This window comes from Pollachius pollachius (assembly GCF_949987615.1).
Source record: "Pollachius pollachius genome assembly, chromosome: 14".
Classification (NCBI taxonomy): domain Eukaryota; kingdom Metazoa; phylum Chordata; class Actinopteri; order Gadiformes; family Gadidae; genus Pollachius; species Pollachius pollachius.
In genome coordinates this window covers 15923368-15941493 of record NC_136947.1, presented here as the reverse complement: position 1 = coordinate 15941493, position 18126 = coordinate 15923368, and the positions used below count along the sequence as shown (strand labels likewise).

At 46.4% G+C, this 18126-nt stretch overlaps 1 protein-coding gene across 1 annotated transcript in view; it reads left to right on the top strand.

Moving 5' to 3' along the window:
- The window catches only part of LOC307085578 (uncharacterized protein), a 31132-nt gene extending 20538 nt beyond the window's left edge, over positions 1-10594 (top strand). Inside the window, exons 35-52 of the mRNA XM_079750415.1 lie at positions 2838-2936; positions 3300-3398; positions 3484-3623; positions 4314-4440; positions 4531-4611; positions 4858-4956; positions 5180-5224; positions 5325-5504; positions 5687-5817; positions 5930-6002; positions 6137-6211; positions 6491-6616; positions 6819-6914; positions 7210-7419; positions 7850-8027; positions 8221-8335; positions 8810-8982; positions 9453-10594. Of these exons, the coding sequence (XP_079606541.1) occupies positions 2838-2936; positions 3300-3398; positions 3484-3623; positions 4314-4440; positions 4531-4611; positions 4858-4956; positions 5180-5224; positions 5325-5504; positions 5687-5817; positions 5930-6002; positions 6137-6211; positions 6491-6616; positions 6819-6914; positions 7210-7419; positions 7850-8027; positions 8221-8335; positions 8810-8982; positions 9453-9543 (2138 nt within the window). The 3' untranslated portion in view covers positions 9544-10594. The remainder of the gene's footprint in view (positions 1-2837; positions 2937-3299; positions 3399-3483; positions 3624-4313; positions 4441-4530; positions 4612-4857; positions 4957-5179; positions 5225-5324; positions 5505-5686; positions 5818-5929; positions 6003-6136; positions 6212-6490; positions 6617-6818; positions 6915-7209; positions 7420-7849; positions 8028-8220; positions 8336-8809; positions 8983-9452) is intronic.
- The last annotated feature ends 7532 nt before the right edge of the window (positions 10595-18126 follow it).

Below are 18126 nucleotides of genomic sequence, written 5' to 3'. Positions count from 1 at the left end.
TTTACCACCAAATGCGAACAGTAGATCAGCCTCATATTCCGCCGAATGGTGATGCACATCAATGTGCCTGACGATCAGCGGTACGTCACGGTGAATCATAGCAACAACCGAGAGGAAGACGGCACCGAAATAGCGGGGCTTGTGGGTGAGGTGGAGGTCAGAAATCACCTATTTATTTACTTATTTCTGGCCAGGGGCGTTTCTAGGTTTCAGAAATATCCGGGGCTTAGGCCAGAGGGAAAGGGAAAATGCGAAAATTCTTTTATACGCTTTATTGCGCATGCAAATCTTTTAATAATGTTTTACATAAATATACGAAATACGCAGTTTATTATAGCTTTAAATTGCTTCCTGACTGCTGTGCTGCTTATCCCCAGACATCTAAAGTTCCATTCAAGTTATTTCAGAGTCAGAAGGACTATCTAGAACAGCATTACTCATTGCGCGGCTCGCAAGCCACATGCGGCTCGCCAAGCCTCTATTTGCGGCTCGCATGGCGGTAAAAATATACAGTGATATGATCATGCAGTGAATTCAGATATTTAAAAAAACAATACAAACAATTATTTAAAAAATAAATCAACAGTGGCATTAAAAGGTGGAAATATAGCCTTGTCTAGAAAATATTTTTAAACTTGCTCGGCTCTACGCTGACAGCGGGGTTGCCAGATTGGCGGTTTTCCTGCATAACAAGAGAGAATGTGCTCTTTGGATGGACTTATTCTTATTAACTTATTATTTAATAGCTTCCATGTTATGTGACCCAGTGTCTCCACATTATTCCAGAAAATAGCACACAGTCACACAAGTCTTAATTTTCCTCTCAAAGTGCACCAGATTGATGCATTCCAGGTTAAAAGGTACCAAATTTTCTTCCGGGGGAGGATGCCCCCGGACCCCGCTAAGGACCGGGTTCCCTCCACAGTTTCACAAAATTCTGTGGGAAACACCGCTTCAGGGAGGACATATTATTAAGCAGGCATACTTATTTATGACTGGATTTATAGCTTTTGATACTTTGCGGTAAAAATGGCTCTCCTGTTGACGTCGTCCTGTCAGTGCGGCTCTCCTGAAAAAAATAGTGAATACCACTGATCTAGAACATGGTTTCTCAACGGGGGCGTTCGCACAACCTAGGCTGGGAACGTGATATTCTTTTCTTTTTTTTGGGGGGGGGGGGGGGGGGGGGGGGGGGGGGGGGGGGGGGGGGTTTAAACTTTCATGGTTTTCAAATCTTTTTGGTGCAAAAATAGGCTACCCGAAATAAATAGCCTATGCTCAGTGTAACAGTGGTCATACAGCGCGGTTCGGTCATGCACACGCCCGGAATCGCGTTACATCAGCTTTCGTCATGATCTCTATAGTAACGCTGATAAACATAACCCAAGTTCACGGGTTAACAGTTCAATAACCAACACAACACAATCAAACATGGGCTAGCTAAAAAAAAAGCCAGTTTTCCTCCTTCCTCTTGCTGTTGTTCAGTTCCAGCTGCTCTAAGCGTAGTCTCCACGAAAAGACTGTTGCATTTCAAATAGGCTACAAAATATATAGGCCTAACGAGCGCAATCTGTTTTCACTCTCTCTCTCTCTCTCTCTCTCCCCCCCCCCCCCCCCGCATTTGCATGTCATGAATATTCCTTAATATTTATTTATATATTTTTCACCAAAACCGACTCAGAGGGCATTCATTGCTATTAGTGACCACCGCAAAATCAATCAAAAACGATGCAATGACACCTTTAAGCAATATAACACGAGTGTGAGTGGGTTGTTAGTTTATTGAATCCAGAGTTTACCCTGATCCTCGGTCAGGAGGGCGTTTGCTCAAAAAAGGTTGAGAACCACTGATCTAGAAGGACTAGGCTACTTTGAGATGCCCCTGGAATCCCCATGTTTGTTTCTTGTGTAAAGCAAGCAAGCAAAAAAAAAAAATGATTTTTTTTTTAATATTTATATTCTTTTTAATGAGATTCGGGGCTAATTAAATAATATCCGGGGCTTTAGCCCCGAATGAAACAGCCTAGAGACGCCACTGTTTCTGACCCGGTTCACAAACAAAAGAAAATGCAGCGAGTGGCACCACGTTGCCTCTGCGGTCAGTGCAGCAACCGCGCCTGACAGCACGGTCGAGACTTTCCACACTAAAACTATAAACCCACTTGCATGTACGTGCTGATACATGCACAGTAATCTGAGTTATTGTAAAAAAAATCTATTTGACCTCTGCTCTGTATGTCTTTAAAGCTGTTTGATGCAATCTTGGATTTCCTGAACCGATGATGAGCTTTCGTCAGTGAATTAACATACTAACTGGAGACCGGCCCTCTCCTCTAAACTCAGCGCTAAATGTGAGGGGGAGATTGCGCTGATTAAATATTGAGCGGACGTTGATTTAAGATTTGAGTTGGCTTAAGCTTTTCAAATTGAGAGCTGTTTATGGAAAGTTATGCTTCACTGCAAGCCCTCGTTCAAATAACATTGCTGGTTAGAAAATGTACGATAACGTGGATCTATAATAAACATTTGATACAAAGGGAAATTCAATTTGCGGGAGGCATCCCAATCTGGTTTCAAATTACCACCTCACCCTCTCCGTCACCTATTCCCCCCCCCGTCTCCAAAACGTTTGTACTCATGGGTCAGAGTGCAGGTGCGCACATCCTCCCGTCCAAGTTAGTTTCTACAGATACCCCGCATTGCTAGGGTACTGGCGTACCGCCCTATAAGAACCCATTTTGTGCATATGCAACGGTTCTCAACCAGACCCCTGGGGAGTCAACGCTCAAAAGTGCAGCGACGGAGCTGAGATGTTAACCACGGTTGTCATCCACCAGGTTGGCCTGGTTCTGATGGACTCTCTGGAGACAAAGGAGCATTCGGGTACAAAGGACAGAGAGGAGCCGGGGGCCAGCCGGGCCCCCCTGGCCAAAGAGGTGCAGGGGATGGGGGGGTCGTCTGTAGTCTCACCCATGTGTGAATAGAGCAACAAGGTTTCTTCAAGGCGCTTATGCAGATGCCATAGACAGTCAAGTATGATGAATTTGTACAGACCTTATCACACACTATCACAAAAATGATCAAGGCAACGGGATGAAACCAGATCTTTGAGTTTTCTCAACTTTTGACTACTTTATACGCTGTATATGCATCGGCAGTATGCATCAGCATTTATATATAGTGCAGTTACTTTCTCAAAGGGAGCATTCATATAAAGGTAGCTAGAATACAGCAAAGCAGAGATGAAGGTTGAGTAATGTTAAACCCTTAGAAACAAATGTTATTTTCTGTGTGCCCAGGTCTATGTGGTGACCCTGGTGCTAATGGACTAGGGAACCACAAAGGCATCCCGGGGGCCCCCGGAGCTCCAGGTCCACCAGGGTTCTTAGGGTTTCCAGGTAAAATACCTTCTCACACACTGTTACAGGTTGTGGACTGTGTTGAGGATGACTTCTAGGCCTCGTTTCTGTTGTGACTTCCCAGGGCCAAGAGGAATAAAGGGAGATGAAGGTCTCGCTGGGCGGGCCGGAGCAACTGGTTATTTGGGTCCAATCGGTCGCAGAGGATTAAAAGGAGAGCCAAGTTATATTGGGCTCGGACCTCCAGGGCCCGCTGGACAGAAGGTTCTGATTATTTTACTAATGCCGTATTTCAAGAAAGTATTTAGCTGGCCTAAGGCAAAGTTTTTCCCCCCCATCTAATATAGTGAGACCACAGAGATTAAAAAAATGCAGACTGTTCTCTATTTGTCTCTTTTATGAGTGTGTTTGTATTGTCAGGGATTGTAAACGTATAAGAAATGTCCCTGAAAGAGAGGAGATAGATTGCACCCCATCTAGCAATTTGCTCAATTATATCAGCACGTCCTTGACAGGAATACATAAAAAGTGTAATAAAATCATAAAGGGTGTCATAACGAGTGGAAATGTGCAGGCCGAATAAAATCCTGTCCAACTACAGCTTTCATCATGTTTACAACCACAAAACGAAGGCGAGCCACAACAATGCTGAAGCACATCATTCACACATCATACACATTCACGCCCAAGCATCTTTTACTCACTGTATGTATCAGAGACGAAATCAAAATGTGATTGATGTTGGGGTGGGCGGGCACTAGCATTAGACATCAAATGAGAACGTTTGTTTCTGCCATTGCTTCTAAGCCTTTTATTTAAAAAGCAGATTGTTCAAAGGTAGTTTGAAGGTAGCAGATCCTTTGTGTGGTGTGAGGCTACCTCACCTACTCCCTGTCCCTCACTCTCTCCCTCACCTCCCCCATTTAATACCTATCCCACCCGCCCTTTCCGTAGGGGGAGCCAGCGTATAACTGCTCCTATCAGGCGCTGTGCCAGAAAGGAGAGCCTGGTCTGAGGGGCCTCCTGGGGTCTACCGGGGCACCCGGAGCCAAAGGGAACCCAGGACCTCACGGGCACATCGGTACCCACCACTCAGCACATCATTCTCCTCAGGGAAAGAATGGGAAAAAGTTTCATTTTTATCAGTAGTAATCCATGTTTTCTGATCCAGGTTCTCCTGGTTCCATGGGCCCCAGGGGCCAACATGGACCCAGCGGAGGCAGCGGAGGACCAGGACCCAGCGGACCTACAGGCACTGAACCTAAGAAAACCTCACGGCCACACCTCTCTGAAGGGTTCACCGTGCCTGACCCAGAAATTGCTGGGCTTTGCTGACTCAATTGTGCCCTCAGAATGCTTTTCTTTATCACACTGTTGACTTTGACTCAAGGGTGGTCGATTCTAAGTGCACTTTTCACTATTAAAATGACACAAGCAGGATAATAAGTGTTTCTCAGTAACATTGACCCGGGTCTTTTCCGTCCTCCCCTGGCCATAGGAGACCCAGGGTGGCCTGGTAACGGAGGCCCGGCCGGTCCAAAGGGGAACCAGGGCCAGGACGGTATACCCGGACCTCCAGGACAGAAGGGGGATACTGGTAGGGACAACATCCTCAATGTGTTCATCCGGTAGACATCGTATTATTATTTGATGCCAAAAATGCGAATGTTATTGCGTTATATTTGTTCTCCCTCTGTGTTTGCTTCTCCGCTCTGTATTGTTATATATATTATCGATTTTTTTTTAGAGCAACTAAGGCTACTCTGGTGTCAACTGATCCGTTACATGTCTACTACACATGTCCTCTCTGCCCCTTTTAGTCCTAACATCACCCCCTGGGAGGCCTGGTCCGACAGGTCAACCAGGTAATCACGCATCATGTTGGCGTTGCGCTTTTATTTTGGAGACTCTCCTCCTGCACTTGCTTCATCAGTTGCTGTAATGGGCGCATGCTGCCGTCCCCAGGCCCAGTGGGAGACCCCGGTCCTCCCGGCCCCCCTGCCGCAGGACCCCGGGGACAAGACGGGGACAGGGGACCGCTGGGGCCACCGGGGCCCGCCGGACCCCCCGGGCCGGCCGTAGCGGGAACATGTGTTCCTGGGCCAGAAGGAGACCCTGGTTTACCCGGCAACTGTGGTCTTCCAGGTTGGGAGGCTTTGAGGAGACGTTAGGGGGCTTTAGAGAGGCAACTTGTTTACATGCTAAAATCCCAAATAAATAGTTATACATTTCTCATACTTGAGTGATATTCGGATCCACTGTTATTCTGCTATTTATTTTACGTCTGACTTCCACAATAACCATCTTTGTATGGATCGTGCCTGCAGGGTTGAAGGGTGTGCGTGGCCCCCCAGGGCCCACTGTAGAAGCACTGAAGGGGGATAGAGGAGACCCAGGTCCATCTGGCCCCTCGGGTCCATCTGGCCGCCATGGAGACCCGGGCCCCCCCGGCCCTCTAGTGAGTAAAGCAGAGAAGTATTTCCAGAGGTTGACCTGCTGAACCACTTCCTATTAGCGTGTGTTGATACCTACAGTCATTGTTACCTTTTTTAAATCATATTTTCCCCAAGGGTCCAGGAGACAGACCAGGCCCCCCGGGGCCCATCGGTGATCCTGGTCGTCCTGGATACCAAGGACCCCCTGGTGATTGTAACTAAGAGCTTAAATCCTGTTAATCATACTCATCCACTCATAAACAGGATCTGTCGCTACAAAGAACAGGCAAGCCTAAGCAATTAGTACGTTCCATGAGGTTTTTCTAATAAGCTTTGTTTTAGGAGCCATTGGGGACCCAGGCTATGAGCTGGGCCCGAGAGGTCAACAAGGAGTTAAAGGGAACCCTGGCCGCACAGGTAAGCACCTTTTAAATCTCCCACTAATTTATAAAAAGCACCACAGATGAGCATTGGCACCCCGTACAGACATGAGCATTGCCACCACATACAGACATATAAAAACCAACTCACAGAGCTTTAGAAGCAATGAATCTTGAAGGGTTCTATTTCAGTTGACTATGAATATGCTACACCGGGGACGCAACTTTAATGCGGCGTCTGTCCATTTGTCTCCAAGCACTGACTGCGGGTAAAACCTCCCCACCCAAAACAATGACTCCTGCTTCATCCACACAGGCCCCAAAGGAGCGAAGATATACAGTAACATCGTTGCGGAGCCCTGTGATACCGGTTCAACCGGTCCTGACGGTAACAGAGGAACCCCTGGAGCCACCGGATTGCAAGGACCCCATGGCAAAACAGGTCTTCTGTCTCTCCTTTCAAACTGGTCATGGGGCATGCCCTACTGACAAATGGTTTCTATCAATTTCAATGATTGTATTTTCATGATCATGTTCAATTGCGCCAGCGTTGAGCTTGATTCACTCTTGTTTTTCCCCATTGGCTGTATTTGTTATGACCCCCGTGAGGTTCAACCATGTGAACGTTGTGCTGACCCGTGCAGGTCCCCCGGGCTCTATGGGTCCCCCGGGTCTGAGTCAACCCGGCCTCCCTGGGTCCACTGGTCTCAAAGGAGCGAAGGGTCGGCCAGGAAATGCAGGTGTGTGCATGTGTGTGTGCTTGTGTGCTTGTGTGTTTTTGTGTGTGTGTGTATGTGTGTGCGTGTGTGTGTGTGTGTGTGTGTGCGTGCGTTTGTGTGTGTGTGTGTGTGTCCTTTGTGTGTGTATGTGGTGTTCAGGCGAGATACAATATCCGTGATTGATGTTCATATTCTGCTGGTACACTATCAGGGTTTGCAGCCTCCATTAAAAAAACCCTTGTCATCTGTTCTTCTACCTCCTGTTGCACCCCGGGGTGGGCTATGATTGCATCGGGTGTGGTGGGGGGGGTTGTAGGTCCCACCGGCTATGCTGGAGACCCCGGTCAAAGAGGTCCTCGTGGGTTCCCGGGCAGCGGTGGTCACAGGGTGGTGGACAGCTTCCTGATCGCCAAACACAGTCAGAGCGCCAGTGTGCCCGCCTGCCCCCCCGGTGCCAGCTTCATCTTCGCAGGCTACTCCCTCCTCTTCATCAACGCCAACGAGAAGGCTCACGGTCAAGACCTCGGTGGGAGCAGAGCTGTTCCTATGCCATGAGTCGCGGGTTCATGTTTTTTGCGTTTCCCACGCTGAACAAAATACGAAGGAGTCATTTAACCCAGCCTCAGACGGCCCCGTCGCTGAGAAAGCACCGGTTGTGGCAGTCGCTCTTCCTGATTTGCAGAAAATAGTCCCAACTTACACTGCCATTGTTAGTGAATCCGCCCACGTTATACAAGGAAATCTTGAAACCGAAATTGAATCACCTGTGTTTTCTCTGTGGTTTAACTGTCAGGATTGACAATGGCGGCACCTTTTGTTCAAAATTCACATGCAAGCACCGTTCACACAATTGACAACGCAGGCCGCTTTGTTCACAAGTTTTCATTTGAACCCTGCATCTCACAGAACCTGTATGAGGTAAATTACACCGTTTGTCCCTGCCCCACCTCCTGCAGGCGCCATGGGCAGCTGCCTTCAACGCTTCTCCACCATGCCCTACCTCTTCTGCGACACGCACAGCAACTGCCGCTACGCCTCCCGCAACGACTACTCCTATTGGCTGTCCACCGACCAGGCCGTGCCCCCCAGCATGGCAGCCATCATGGGGGCTGAGCTGGAGACATACATCAGCAGGTGGGCGGGACGCCCGCTCCGAACACCTTCACGCAAACACGCACGCACGCACGCACGCACGCACACACACACGCACACACACACACACTGGAGTATGAACACATATGTGTGTGTGTATTTGTGTGTGCTGGACACACTGATGCAAATCATTTGACTTTTGTGTGTGTGTGTGTGTCTGTGGGGATCGCTTCAGGTGTTCAGTGTGTGAGATCACATCCAACGTGATAGCGGTCCACAGCCAGAGTTCCCATGTTCCTGCGTGTCCCGGGAACTGGGAGTCCCTCTGGACTGGATACTCTTTCGTCATGGTAACGGTTCCGCACTTTTAAGACCTGTACTTTAGGACTAAATAATGACCTATCATTTGTCTATGTAGGTCATTATTTAGTCCTAAAGTACAGTACCGTATTCTCCACTTATATATTATTACATTTTTGTACTTCTTAACTGATGAAATAGATGTTTTCATGTTTTCCTGTTCAGGCAGTTGCTCGTCTTTAATGCAGATATGAATATATTTAAATAGTGTTTATTTTATTTTCCATCGGTCTATGTTTCTATATAATCTCCTGTCAATCATTTTGTCACTCTCCCTCCCTCCTCCTCCTCGTCCTCCTCGTCCTCCTCCTCGTCCTCCTCCTGCTCCTCCTCCTCCTCCTCCTCTACCTCCTCCTTCTCCTCGTCCTTCTCATCCTCCTCCTCCTCCTCGTCCTTCTCCTCCTCCTCCTCCTTTTCCTCGTCCTCCTCGTCCTCCTCCTCCTCCTCCTCCTCCCCTCTCCCAGCAATCAGGGGCTGGTGCGCTGGGCTCCTCCCAGCAGCTGGTCTCCCCTGGCTCCTGTCTGGAACACTTCCGCAAGGTGCCCTTCATAGAGTGCCACGGCAGGGGGACCTGCAACTACTACCCCGACTCCTACAGCTACTGGCTGGCCTCGCTCCCCACCGGCCACATGTTCAGGTGGAGCCCCCCCCCCATGTCAATAGTGCAACTCAAACATTCAGATCAAAAGGGGGAAAACATTGATCAAACTATATTCTAAAGACGGTGTGTGTGTGTGTGTGCTTGTGTGTCTCTGTATGTGTGTGTATGCGTGGGTCTTCATACCTGTGTGTCTGTACTTATGCATGTGGGTGTGTGTCTGTCTGTACATGCATTTGTGTGTGTTTGTGCGTGTCTCTGTACGGGTCTGTGTGTGGGCTTGTGTGCGTGTGGGCATGTCTCTGTACGTGTGTGTGTGTTTGTCTCTGTGTGTGTGCGTGTGTGCATGTCTGTGTGTGTGTGTGTGTGTGTGTGTCTTTATGTGTGTCTCTTTGCATGTGTGTGTGTGTTTGTGTGTATATGTGTGTGTGTGTGTGTCTCTGTACGCTTGCGTTTGTGTGTGTGTGTCTCTGAATGTGTGTGTGTGTGTGTGTGTGTCTCCTCTACAGTAAGCCTGTGCCCCAGACTGTGAAGGGAGAGTCTCTGCAGGACGTTATCAGCCGCTGTCGCGTCTGCCGGAAACCATGGAAACGTATGTAGCCAGGCGGAACAGGACAATAACGATGTCCCCACAAGGGGACACTGGTCCATGTCAGCTCCACTGGGGAACGATCCACAATACCAGAAATACAGCGGGTATACAATACAACCCTCTGCAGAGGTCCTCAATGTATCATACATCGACTTTTACTGCATTACATTTGTAATCAAAGTAATTTTATGTCTTGTTGTTATGGCTTATGTTTTTATTGCTGATGTTTATGATTTCGTAAAAAATATGAATTTTCCTTCCCCACTGTTTGCAATGCTGGATTCATATTCATAATCATGCTCCGGGTCTATCTCTGAATATGTTTATATGTTGAATATTTATGAAATGCATAATAAGAGATGATAGACACATGAAGTCGTAATATCGTTTTTGTCAAAAAAATACATATATTCTTTGAGATTAGATTGATGCATGGCTTTTATTGCATTTTTTTATGGATATTTGCCAATAAATGTAGACGCCAGCTGTTTCATTGCATACCTGTATGTCCCTTTTTTCTTACATTAAAGTGCATTCGACCATTGTGAATGTCTTGTAAAACGGCTTATCCTCCTCCTATACTTTCACACCGACTAAAGTGCCACCTTTTGTGGAAGAAGAACCACCTATGCAGTTAAATGCATACCTGAGAGCAAGCATCGGGACACTGAGAACCGTTACATGCATGGTGTTCTTAAAACCTCATACAAGAACCATAGGCATGTGATTGTATGTGGCTGCTCAGCCATATATTCTGTTTTTTTTAGACTGCCGAAACCATTGTCATTGACGACTCATGTTGTTAATGTACGCATACGTTTATGTAAAACAGAGAACTACAATTTCGTGCTCCAGAGTTCCAAGCAAAGCCAGATGGACCACAATTGAGGCTTTGCCACGTGTAATTGTCAAGTTGTCTGTTTTTACAATAAGAGAAGAAATATGAAGACTGTTGAGACTTGGAAAGGAGTTTCTGAAGCAAACATGTCCTACACAAGCTTCCTTTTGTCCACTGTTTTTCACATTTGCAGGAATAAAAAGGAAAGACAATTAAATCAACCTTTTTTGTTGTTTTTGTTTTTATATTAAAACTAAATGAGAAAAGATGTCAACAATGATTCATGCATTTATTCTCACATGCTCACATTCCCTGTGATCTTGTGTTTCTTACCAATTCTTTGATTGTCAATTTAGGCCAAAGCCCTGATGTTTAGTTTCAGTTCATTGTAATGAGAAAGAAATGGATCTTGTGGAGTATAGAGAGCCCCCCTCATCTGCATGATTAACTGGTCCAGGGGACCAGAAGGCCATCTGACTCATTCTACAAGTCATTTGAAAGAGACCATCATCCAAAGCTGGATAATTGTAATGGGAGGATCTGTAATGATCATTGGAGGTTACTCCAATCACTCGGTCACTGTGGTCAAAAGGTTAAAAAGGTTCATAATCCCCTTATAGCTATTCAAAATAAAGCCTAATAGCTTTTTCATACAGTCACTTAAAACACACAGATGGCCAGGATCAGGTGACTAACATTGTTTATTACTTTTGTCACCTACCTACAAAGTCAACTGTTTATCGCTAGGGATAATACACACACACACACACACACACATATATAGACAACAATGTGTGCACATTATTATGCAAGAGCTTAATGGAAAGATTACAGGGACTGTGAATCGCCCTAATGTGACATTAAAAAAACAGTCTGATAAGAACAGCCAGCATACCCTGAACTCCACCTTGAATTAACCAGGCTACCATCTCCGTTGCGGCCTGCTACAGCCATGGTCATCCGTGTGGATGGGAAAACGCTCTGGCCAGCACACAGAGGTAACCAGATTATCCTGCCTCCATAGGTGGCACTTGTTTAATTGTTTTCCAGGCTGCTACATCAGGCTCTTCCTCACCTCTGTCCTGATCACGTTAGGACGCCGGCGCTCTTCTTGCAAACAGCGGCCTGCTCCAAGGTTACCATGGTGTCAGCAAAGGACGACGGCTTCCCTGACACCCTCTCCCCCCCACCAACGCCACCCATCCACCATCACACACACACAAACACACCCGTCACCTCCACCGTTACAAACAACCCACGATCCCAACCACTCACCCACCCACTATCACACACACACACGCACGCACTTCACCTCCACGCGCAAACCCCCCCTCGCCCGCCTCAACATCCCCCCTACACACACACACACACCTCTCCAACACTACCTTCGCACACATCAACCCCCCCCCGACTAACGACACCGCCGACGCCAAGAGGCACTTCTTCAAGGGGAAGCAGACGCAGCATCACACAGACAGCCGACAGACAGCCGACAGACTGCCGACAGACAGATGACGGACAGCGGACAGACAGCATCACAGACAGGATAGACCGTGGACAGACAGCGGACAGACAGCAGACAGCAGGCGTCTCTGGCGTGTAGCTGCTAACAGAGTGATCACGGTGGATGGATATCATCACAGACCCCTGGGGGATAAGTCGAGCTGTAAAGTCCAACAGAGCGGAAATCTCATTAAGGAGCCGTACAGGGGGAACTCACTCCTCACTCCGGCCCCACGTCACCACACCGTGACCTCAGAGGCTCCCGGAGGTCTCCAGGACAGGGCGTCCATACCCCCCACCCCCCGGCTGTCGGCCCTCTACGGCTTGGTTGACATGTTAATGAGGTCACTGTTGCACTAATGTCACAGCCGATAATGGTTATTCTACATGTGGCACTTGACCCGTTGCCCGGGGCGTTCTGTCATCGCTCAGGTCCCGGGAACGTGTCCTTCACTCAACCCGAGAGCCAGCAGTGAGTAATTATGAGCCATCCAGGGCTGCCTTAAACACTGGGGGGGGGGGGGGGGGGGGGGGGGGGGGGGGGGGGGGGGGGGGGGGGGAACAAAGGCTGTTGCGTGGAAATGTGTGGAGTTGAGACGTTTTGTCATAGACAATCCTGCCTGGTGATCGTGAGTGGAATGATGTCTCGCCCGCTCTACTGCATTGTGATTTGAGGTAAACGGGAGACGTCACAAATACCGGTTATTGCGGAGGGTTTTGTGAACAAGCCTCAGCACTCCCTCTCCTTCCACTGCAGAGGCCCTGTGCTATTAAGACATGCCGCAACAGTTTGACGCCACGTGAATATTGAAACCGCTGCATAAAACCTAAACCAGGGGACATTTTGTGGGACAACAGGAGACACACTCATTCTACTCACTCTCACTTTGAAGCAACAGAGAAGATGGAGTTGGTCGGGAACTTGTGTGTTTGGGCGCTGGTGTCATTTGCGTTGGTTACAGCTGAACAAAACCAAACCTCAATGCCATTGCATGCGATGGATCTTCAGCGAGACTGGTTGGCAAACACAACGGTGAGATATTTTATATGTTTTGTTTTTGTTTGTCAACACTGTAAAAAACTGCTTTTTACATTCTTCTACTAACATAATTAATTCTATACAATAATATGGTCTGTGACACGCAAAAACAGAGACAGACAGACAACCAGACTGACATGCGCACACACACACACACACACACACACACACACACACACACACCCACAGTAAACACAAACCACCAACTGCTCCCCTTGGCTATTTGCATTTGCAGCCTGTGACTCATGTGTTGGCAGGTGTTACTATAGTGATGGTTCATGTCGTTGCACAATAAGTGCTATGAGATATTGAACTACAACCCCGAGTTTCTTAATTACTAATAATGTTTTTTCCTTAAGCGGATACAACTTTCCTCTAGGGGAAACTGGGAAACATAATCCGTTGAATTGTTTTCCATTAACTGCTTGTTGTTTCCTGGGTTGTCCACCTCTCTAATTCTCAGAAGAGCTACACATTCATATTCATGCAATAGCTCCAGCAATAACGAATCATATTGGCCGGAATGATTAATAACTGTACTTTCTGCCCTTGAGGGACTAATAAAAGTTCATAAAAAAAACACGATAATAAACCAGTTTTAAGCAAGTGCCAGCTCTGAAAAGCTTTACATAAATTAACATAAATTCTTATCGGTTTCTTAAATGTTTTCTCTCTGCATCCTTTCCCACAGGCATCTCCAGCCAGACCGACCCTACTCAGGCTTATTCATCAATCCTTAAGCCATAAGCAGAAACCTAAGGAACTTAACGGAGATGACTCAAAAGGCGGGGGGGGGGATAAGAAGATGGAACCGGAGGACAAGAAGAAGGAACCCGACGACAATAAGAAGGAACCAGAGGACAAGAAGAGGGAACCGGACGACCATATAGACCCAGCAGTCAGGACCCGCAAGGAAGGCTGCAAGATCTTCTACTGGAAGTCCTGGACGGCCTGCTGAACCTCTCTTCAGCTCACGAAGACAACATATACTAACACCTTGGATTGTACTTATAATTTAGGTTCTGGAGCAAGCCAAGTGCTGTGAAGTGTTTGGAATAAACCTTAACAATACCATCAACTGGCTGGATCTAAAAGTCCTCGTCTTCTGAAGGTTATCGTCTTGGCAGTACAGGATATGTGTTCAGGATTCAGGGCACTTCAAGAAATAGCCCTTCATGCTACTATCTTTTTGGAGACTTTGATCTGTGTCAAATCCAAGTGCAGCAATTACCTTCTGGCTTTGCTCCCTAAAAGTCCTTCTCTTAGTCTCTTTGGAGCATGAAAGCAGAGTAGCCCCGAGCATCAGACTCTTCTGTCCCAGCTTACTACTATTCTGTTTTCTCAAAGTATGAAAATGAGCTGTTGTTTAATCAAGTTGGGGGCTGTCATCCTAAAACATATTTTATGACACTAAATAAAGTATATTATATGAATACATTTTCCTTAAATTGTAGTGTTTGACTTTGTGCTTTGGGTCGGTTCTGTCACTCCCTCTGTCTTCTCCAGCTTGCAGACCAGCAGAGGAGGCTGTTCTCCTCCATCTTGGATCTACGGATCCTCTTTCCCTGTGTGATAAATGTCTGCAGTGCATGTGATGTTTCTCAATGATCTGCTCAATAGACTACAAGGCAATAAAGCCGCGTCGTTAGATACATCCATCTCACACACTTTAATCTACTTGATGCAAGGCATAGTGTCCAGTGAAGGCTTTATAGTTGTATTAAGAATGTGTTTTAGATTGTGTGTGTGTGTGTGTGTGTGTGTGTGTGTGTGTGTGTGTGTGTGTGTGTGTGTGTGTGTGTTGTGTGTGTGTGTGTATGTGTGTGTGTGTGTATGCATTTCTGCATGATGTGTTTGTATATCAGTTTCACTTTAGAACGATTGAATAGAAAGTGTTCCTCTAACTAATGGGTACTATCAGTAACTACAGTTTTCATTCATTCATTCTGGCAAAGTCTGTAGCTCTGTGAAATGATCAATAGCAGCCATTGATTAAATAACTTTAGGCTGGAACCTTTAAAAGTATTTGAATTTTTCAATTTAAACAAAACATATTTGATTTTAGCTAGTTTGAGATAGAGTTATCCTTAGCAGCCTTTGAGTTAAACAGTAGCAGGCATCTGGCAAGACGGGATGTTAATGCAAGGATAAGGTTTACTTTAAGTGCCATTGAAATGATTTACTAGAAAGCAGTTCAGAAAATCTTACGTTTGGAGCAGAGGAAAAACATTTGACTAAAATGGCAGGAGAGTTTTTACATCTGCCAAATGTATTATTTATCTTCTACATCTTGATATAATCGGTCATTCTTGAATTGGAGAAATGGACACTATAAACAGTCGTACACTGTAGTCCAAGTGAAGCATTTTAAGGACTGGAACGTATCCTACGATAGCCCTTCTCCACCAATACAATCATGTTTCAGACCTAATTCCTGTTGCCATACGTCTTTGTTTTTTTTAAGTGAATGACGATTATCCCATTTAATCACTGTTTGGGTGTGTGCAGCCCAGGAGTTGAGCTGTAGGTAGAGCGAGAATAATGATTTCCGAGCCCAAATGTGAAGTGGCCAGCATGGAGACAGCGGACTCTGACTCGCTGTGGGCTGCTGTCCAAGCCCAGGGTAAGAGAATACACAAACAGGATGAGCAATGTTCCTACATCCGTCAGAAATTGAGAGAGATGACGGAAAGACAGGAGAAAACAATGGGCAGATCAGTGGACAGATCAGTTTCAGAAGTTGCAATGGCAGTTCCTACTGCGTCGTCCCGACCTCTCCAGGCCGGTATGTTTTTCAGGGAACTCCATTGACTGTCGAGCATTTCTGACCCAGTGTGGACTGCACTTTGAGCTCCAGGCAGCCTCCCACACGATGGACCGAACTGAGGCGGCGTATCTCATCTGGCATCTCTCCGACAGAGCGGAGGCCTGGACCGCGGCAGAGTGAAACAGAGGGTCCCCCTGTCCTTGACTCCTTGGAGCTCCTGTCAGCGCCAACACATCGCGCCAGAACGTGTGGTGGCCCCCCAGCATTAACTGGACTGCGCCAGGACAGAAGACCGAGTGCCAGACTACACTATTGAGTTCCGAAACTCATCATACCGAGCTGGCCAGAAAGTGTGTGGTTATCCAACCGGGACCTGTGTGGAGCGGGAAGTCCAACACAAAGGTAGACATTTCCTATCCCTTTACACTACACAGCACTCCTGAGCGAGGTTCCCAGGGTCATGAAGTTTCACCCAACATTCCATGTTACACATGTTAAGCCGGCTCTTAAGGGCCCCAGAGCTCCCCAGGGCTCCCCAGAGCCATGAAGGTGCACCCAACATGGAATGTTGGGTGCACCTTCACCAGCGAGTATTGCTTTATTTTCCTCTCGTTCCAGATATGTCACTCCCTGCCACTGTTTTTCCTGCCTTTGATCATCCCCCGTCATGTTTATTATTTTAACCAGTCCCTCTTTGCCTCTCCCTCGCACATAATCTTCCTTATCAACTTCTAAATATACTCTCTCAATCACATCTTAAAATCTCAACCCCTTTGCCCTGCTTACTACTGCCTACCTGTGTACCGAACCATTGCCTCCAGTCAAAACGACCCTTTCTGTTTCAACCTGCCTGTTGTCACAAGTCGTGCCAACACCTGTTTGCACCCGCGTTACACAACTTTCCCTCCAGGCATCGCTCCAAAGCCACTCCCCCAAAACACATGAGTAGCCCGCTAGCTTTAGCAGTAGCTCTGTCTAGACTAGTGTAAGACTCTGGTCGTGAACAATGACTGCATGGGCAGAGCAGCATGGTAGGTAGGTAGAAAGACAGCTAAGGCATCCTATCATTTAATGAATTAAATGATTGCACAAGCTTATTACAGACCTGCGATAGCCACAGAATTTTTTTGTCTTTTTGTCAGAGCATTAGATTTATTGATTGATGTCTGTATAGTTCACCAATTATGCAAATGTTACCAAAGAAATCAATCATTTATTGCTTACCTTAGTTTTATAGCTAGACATTTGAATCCATCCCTAATAAAAGTCTAATTTCTGAAGTTGTGGGGCCAGCTGGTATTAACTGGATAGCATTCACTCTTTTTAAGGATTAGTTTACACCCAGAGAAAAGGCAAAAAATGCTCCACAATAGTTAGAATACCGGAGAGACAGGTTGCCTGGTCAGTTACGAACAAAAGCAGATCATCCAAGTGAGGAGGTGCCCCTCAATCCAACCCCTGACCTACTGCACCTCTAGAAAGAGGGGGGTCCTGTAGACTCTAGATAATGGTCCGATGGGCCAATATGGATGGGGATAAAGGACGTTCTTGATGGCGCCTCATTCTAGAGCCACGTAATCAGAGGACATCATCTGCACATCAGTAAGAATGTTAGGTTGAGGGTATCTGTAGAGAATTCCAATCCAAAAAACTACTTTACCCCCAAAATTTTACTTTCCAGCATCCAGGGAAATTACTACCTCTGGGAATTTCATAAATATGAATAAATTCGTATTCAGTCGACAGAAAAGTAGACTGTCTGAAGATAACTGGCATGTTTAATGAACCCATTTTGTTCTTCAGATTTATGGAGAGTCAGCACAAGTTCTAAATGGGATGATTTTTGCCAACACTTTCACGTCAGCATTAAGATAATGGTCGATATGAACCGCAGTTAGGTGGCATCTTGACCCTTTTTTCAGATGAAGTGAAACTGACGCTTATGTTAGAGTGATTGGTGATGAACCACGTTTCAAAGATTCATTGAATATAGATTTAACTAATGTTGCCAGTTTGTCATGAAACTTAAAATAGATGAAATTTGAAAGCAATCTGCACCTGGAGCTTTACTGGATTTTACAGCCTAAACTGAAAGGCTTACTTCCTGTAGAGATAGCGGACTGTCCAATTATTTTTCAGAATTAGGATCAATGGAAGAATCTCGTCTGTAGGTCATTCAGAGGTAAAAAGGGGTGGAGTAAAATGATTCAAAGGGTTTTTTATTTGGGATATAATGAGTGAAACAGTCTGGCGTTTCTATTGATGCACAATCCAATGACTCTACTTTATCTCCATGTTCATCTATCAAGAAGGAGAACGTAGTAGTAGATGTTCTGCATGTTTGGTTTAAATTTGAAGAAAGTATGCTTGCGTTGTCTAATAGAGAAGGAGAGGGGATGATTCAGAATTGTTGGTCTAAATCGCTGCTAGCAGATATAATTTCC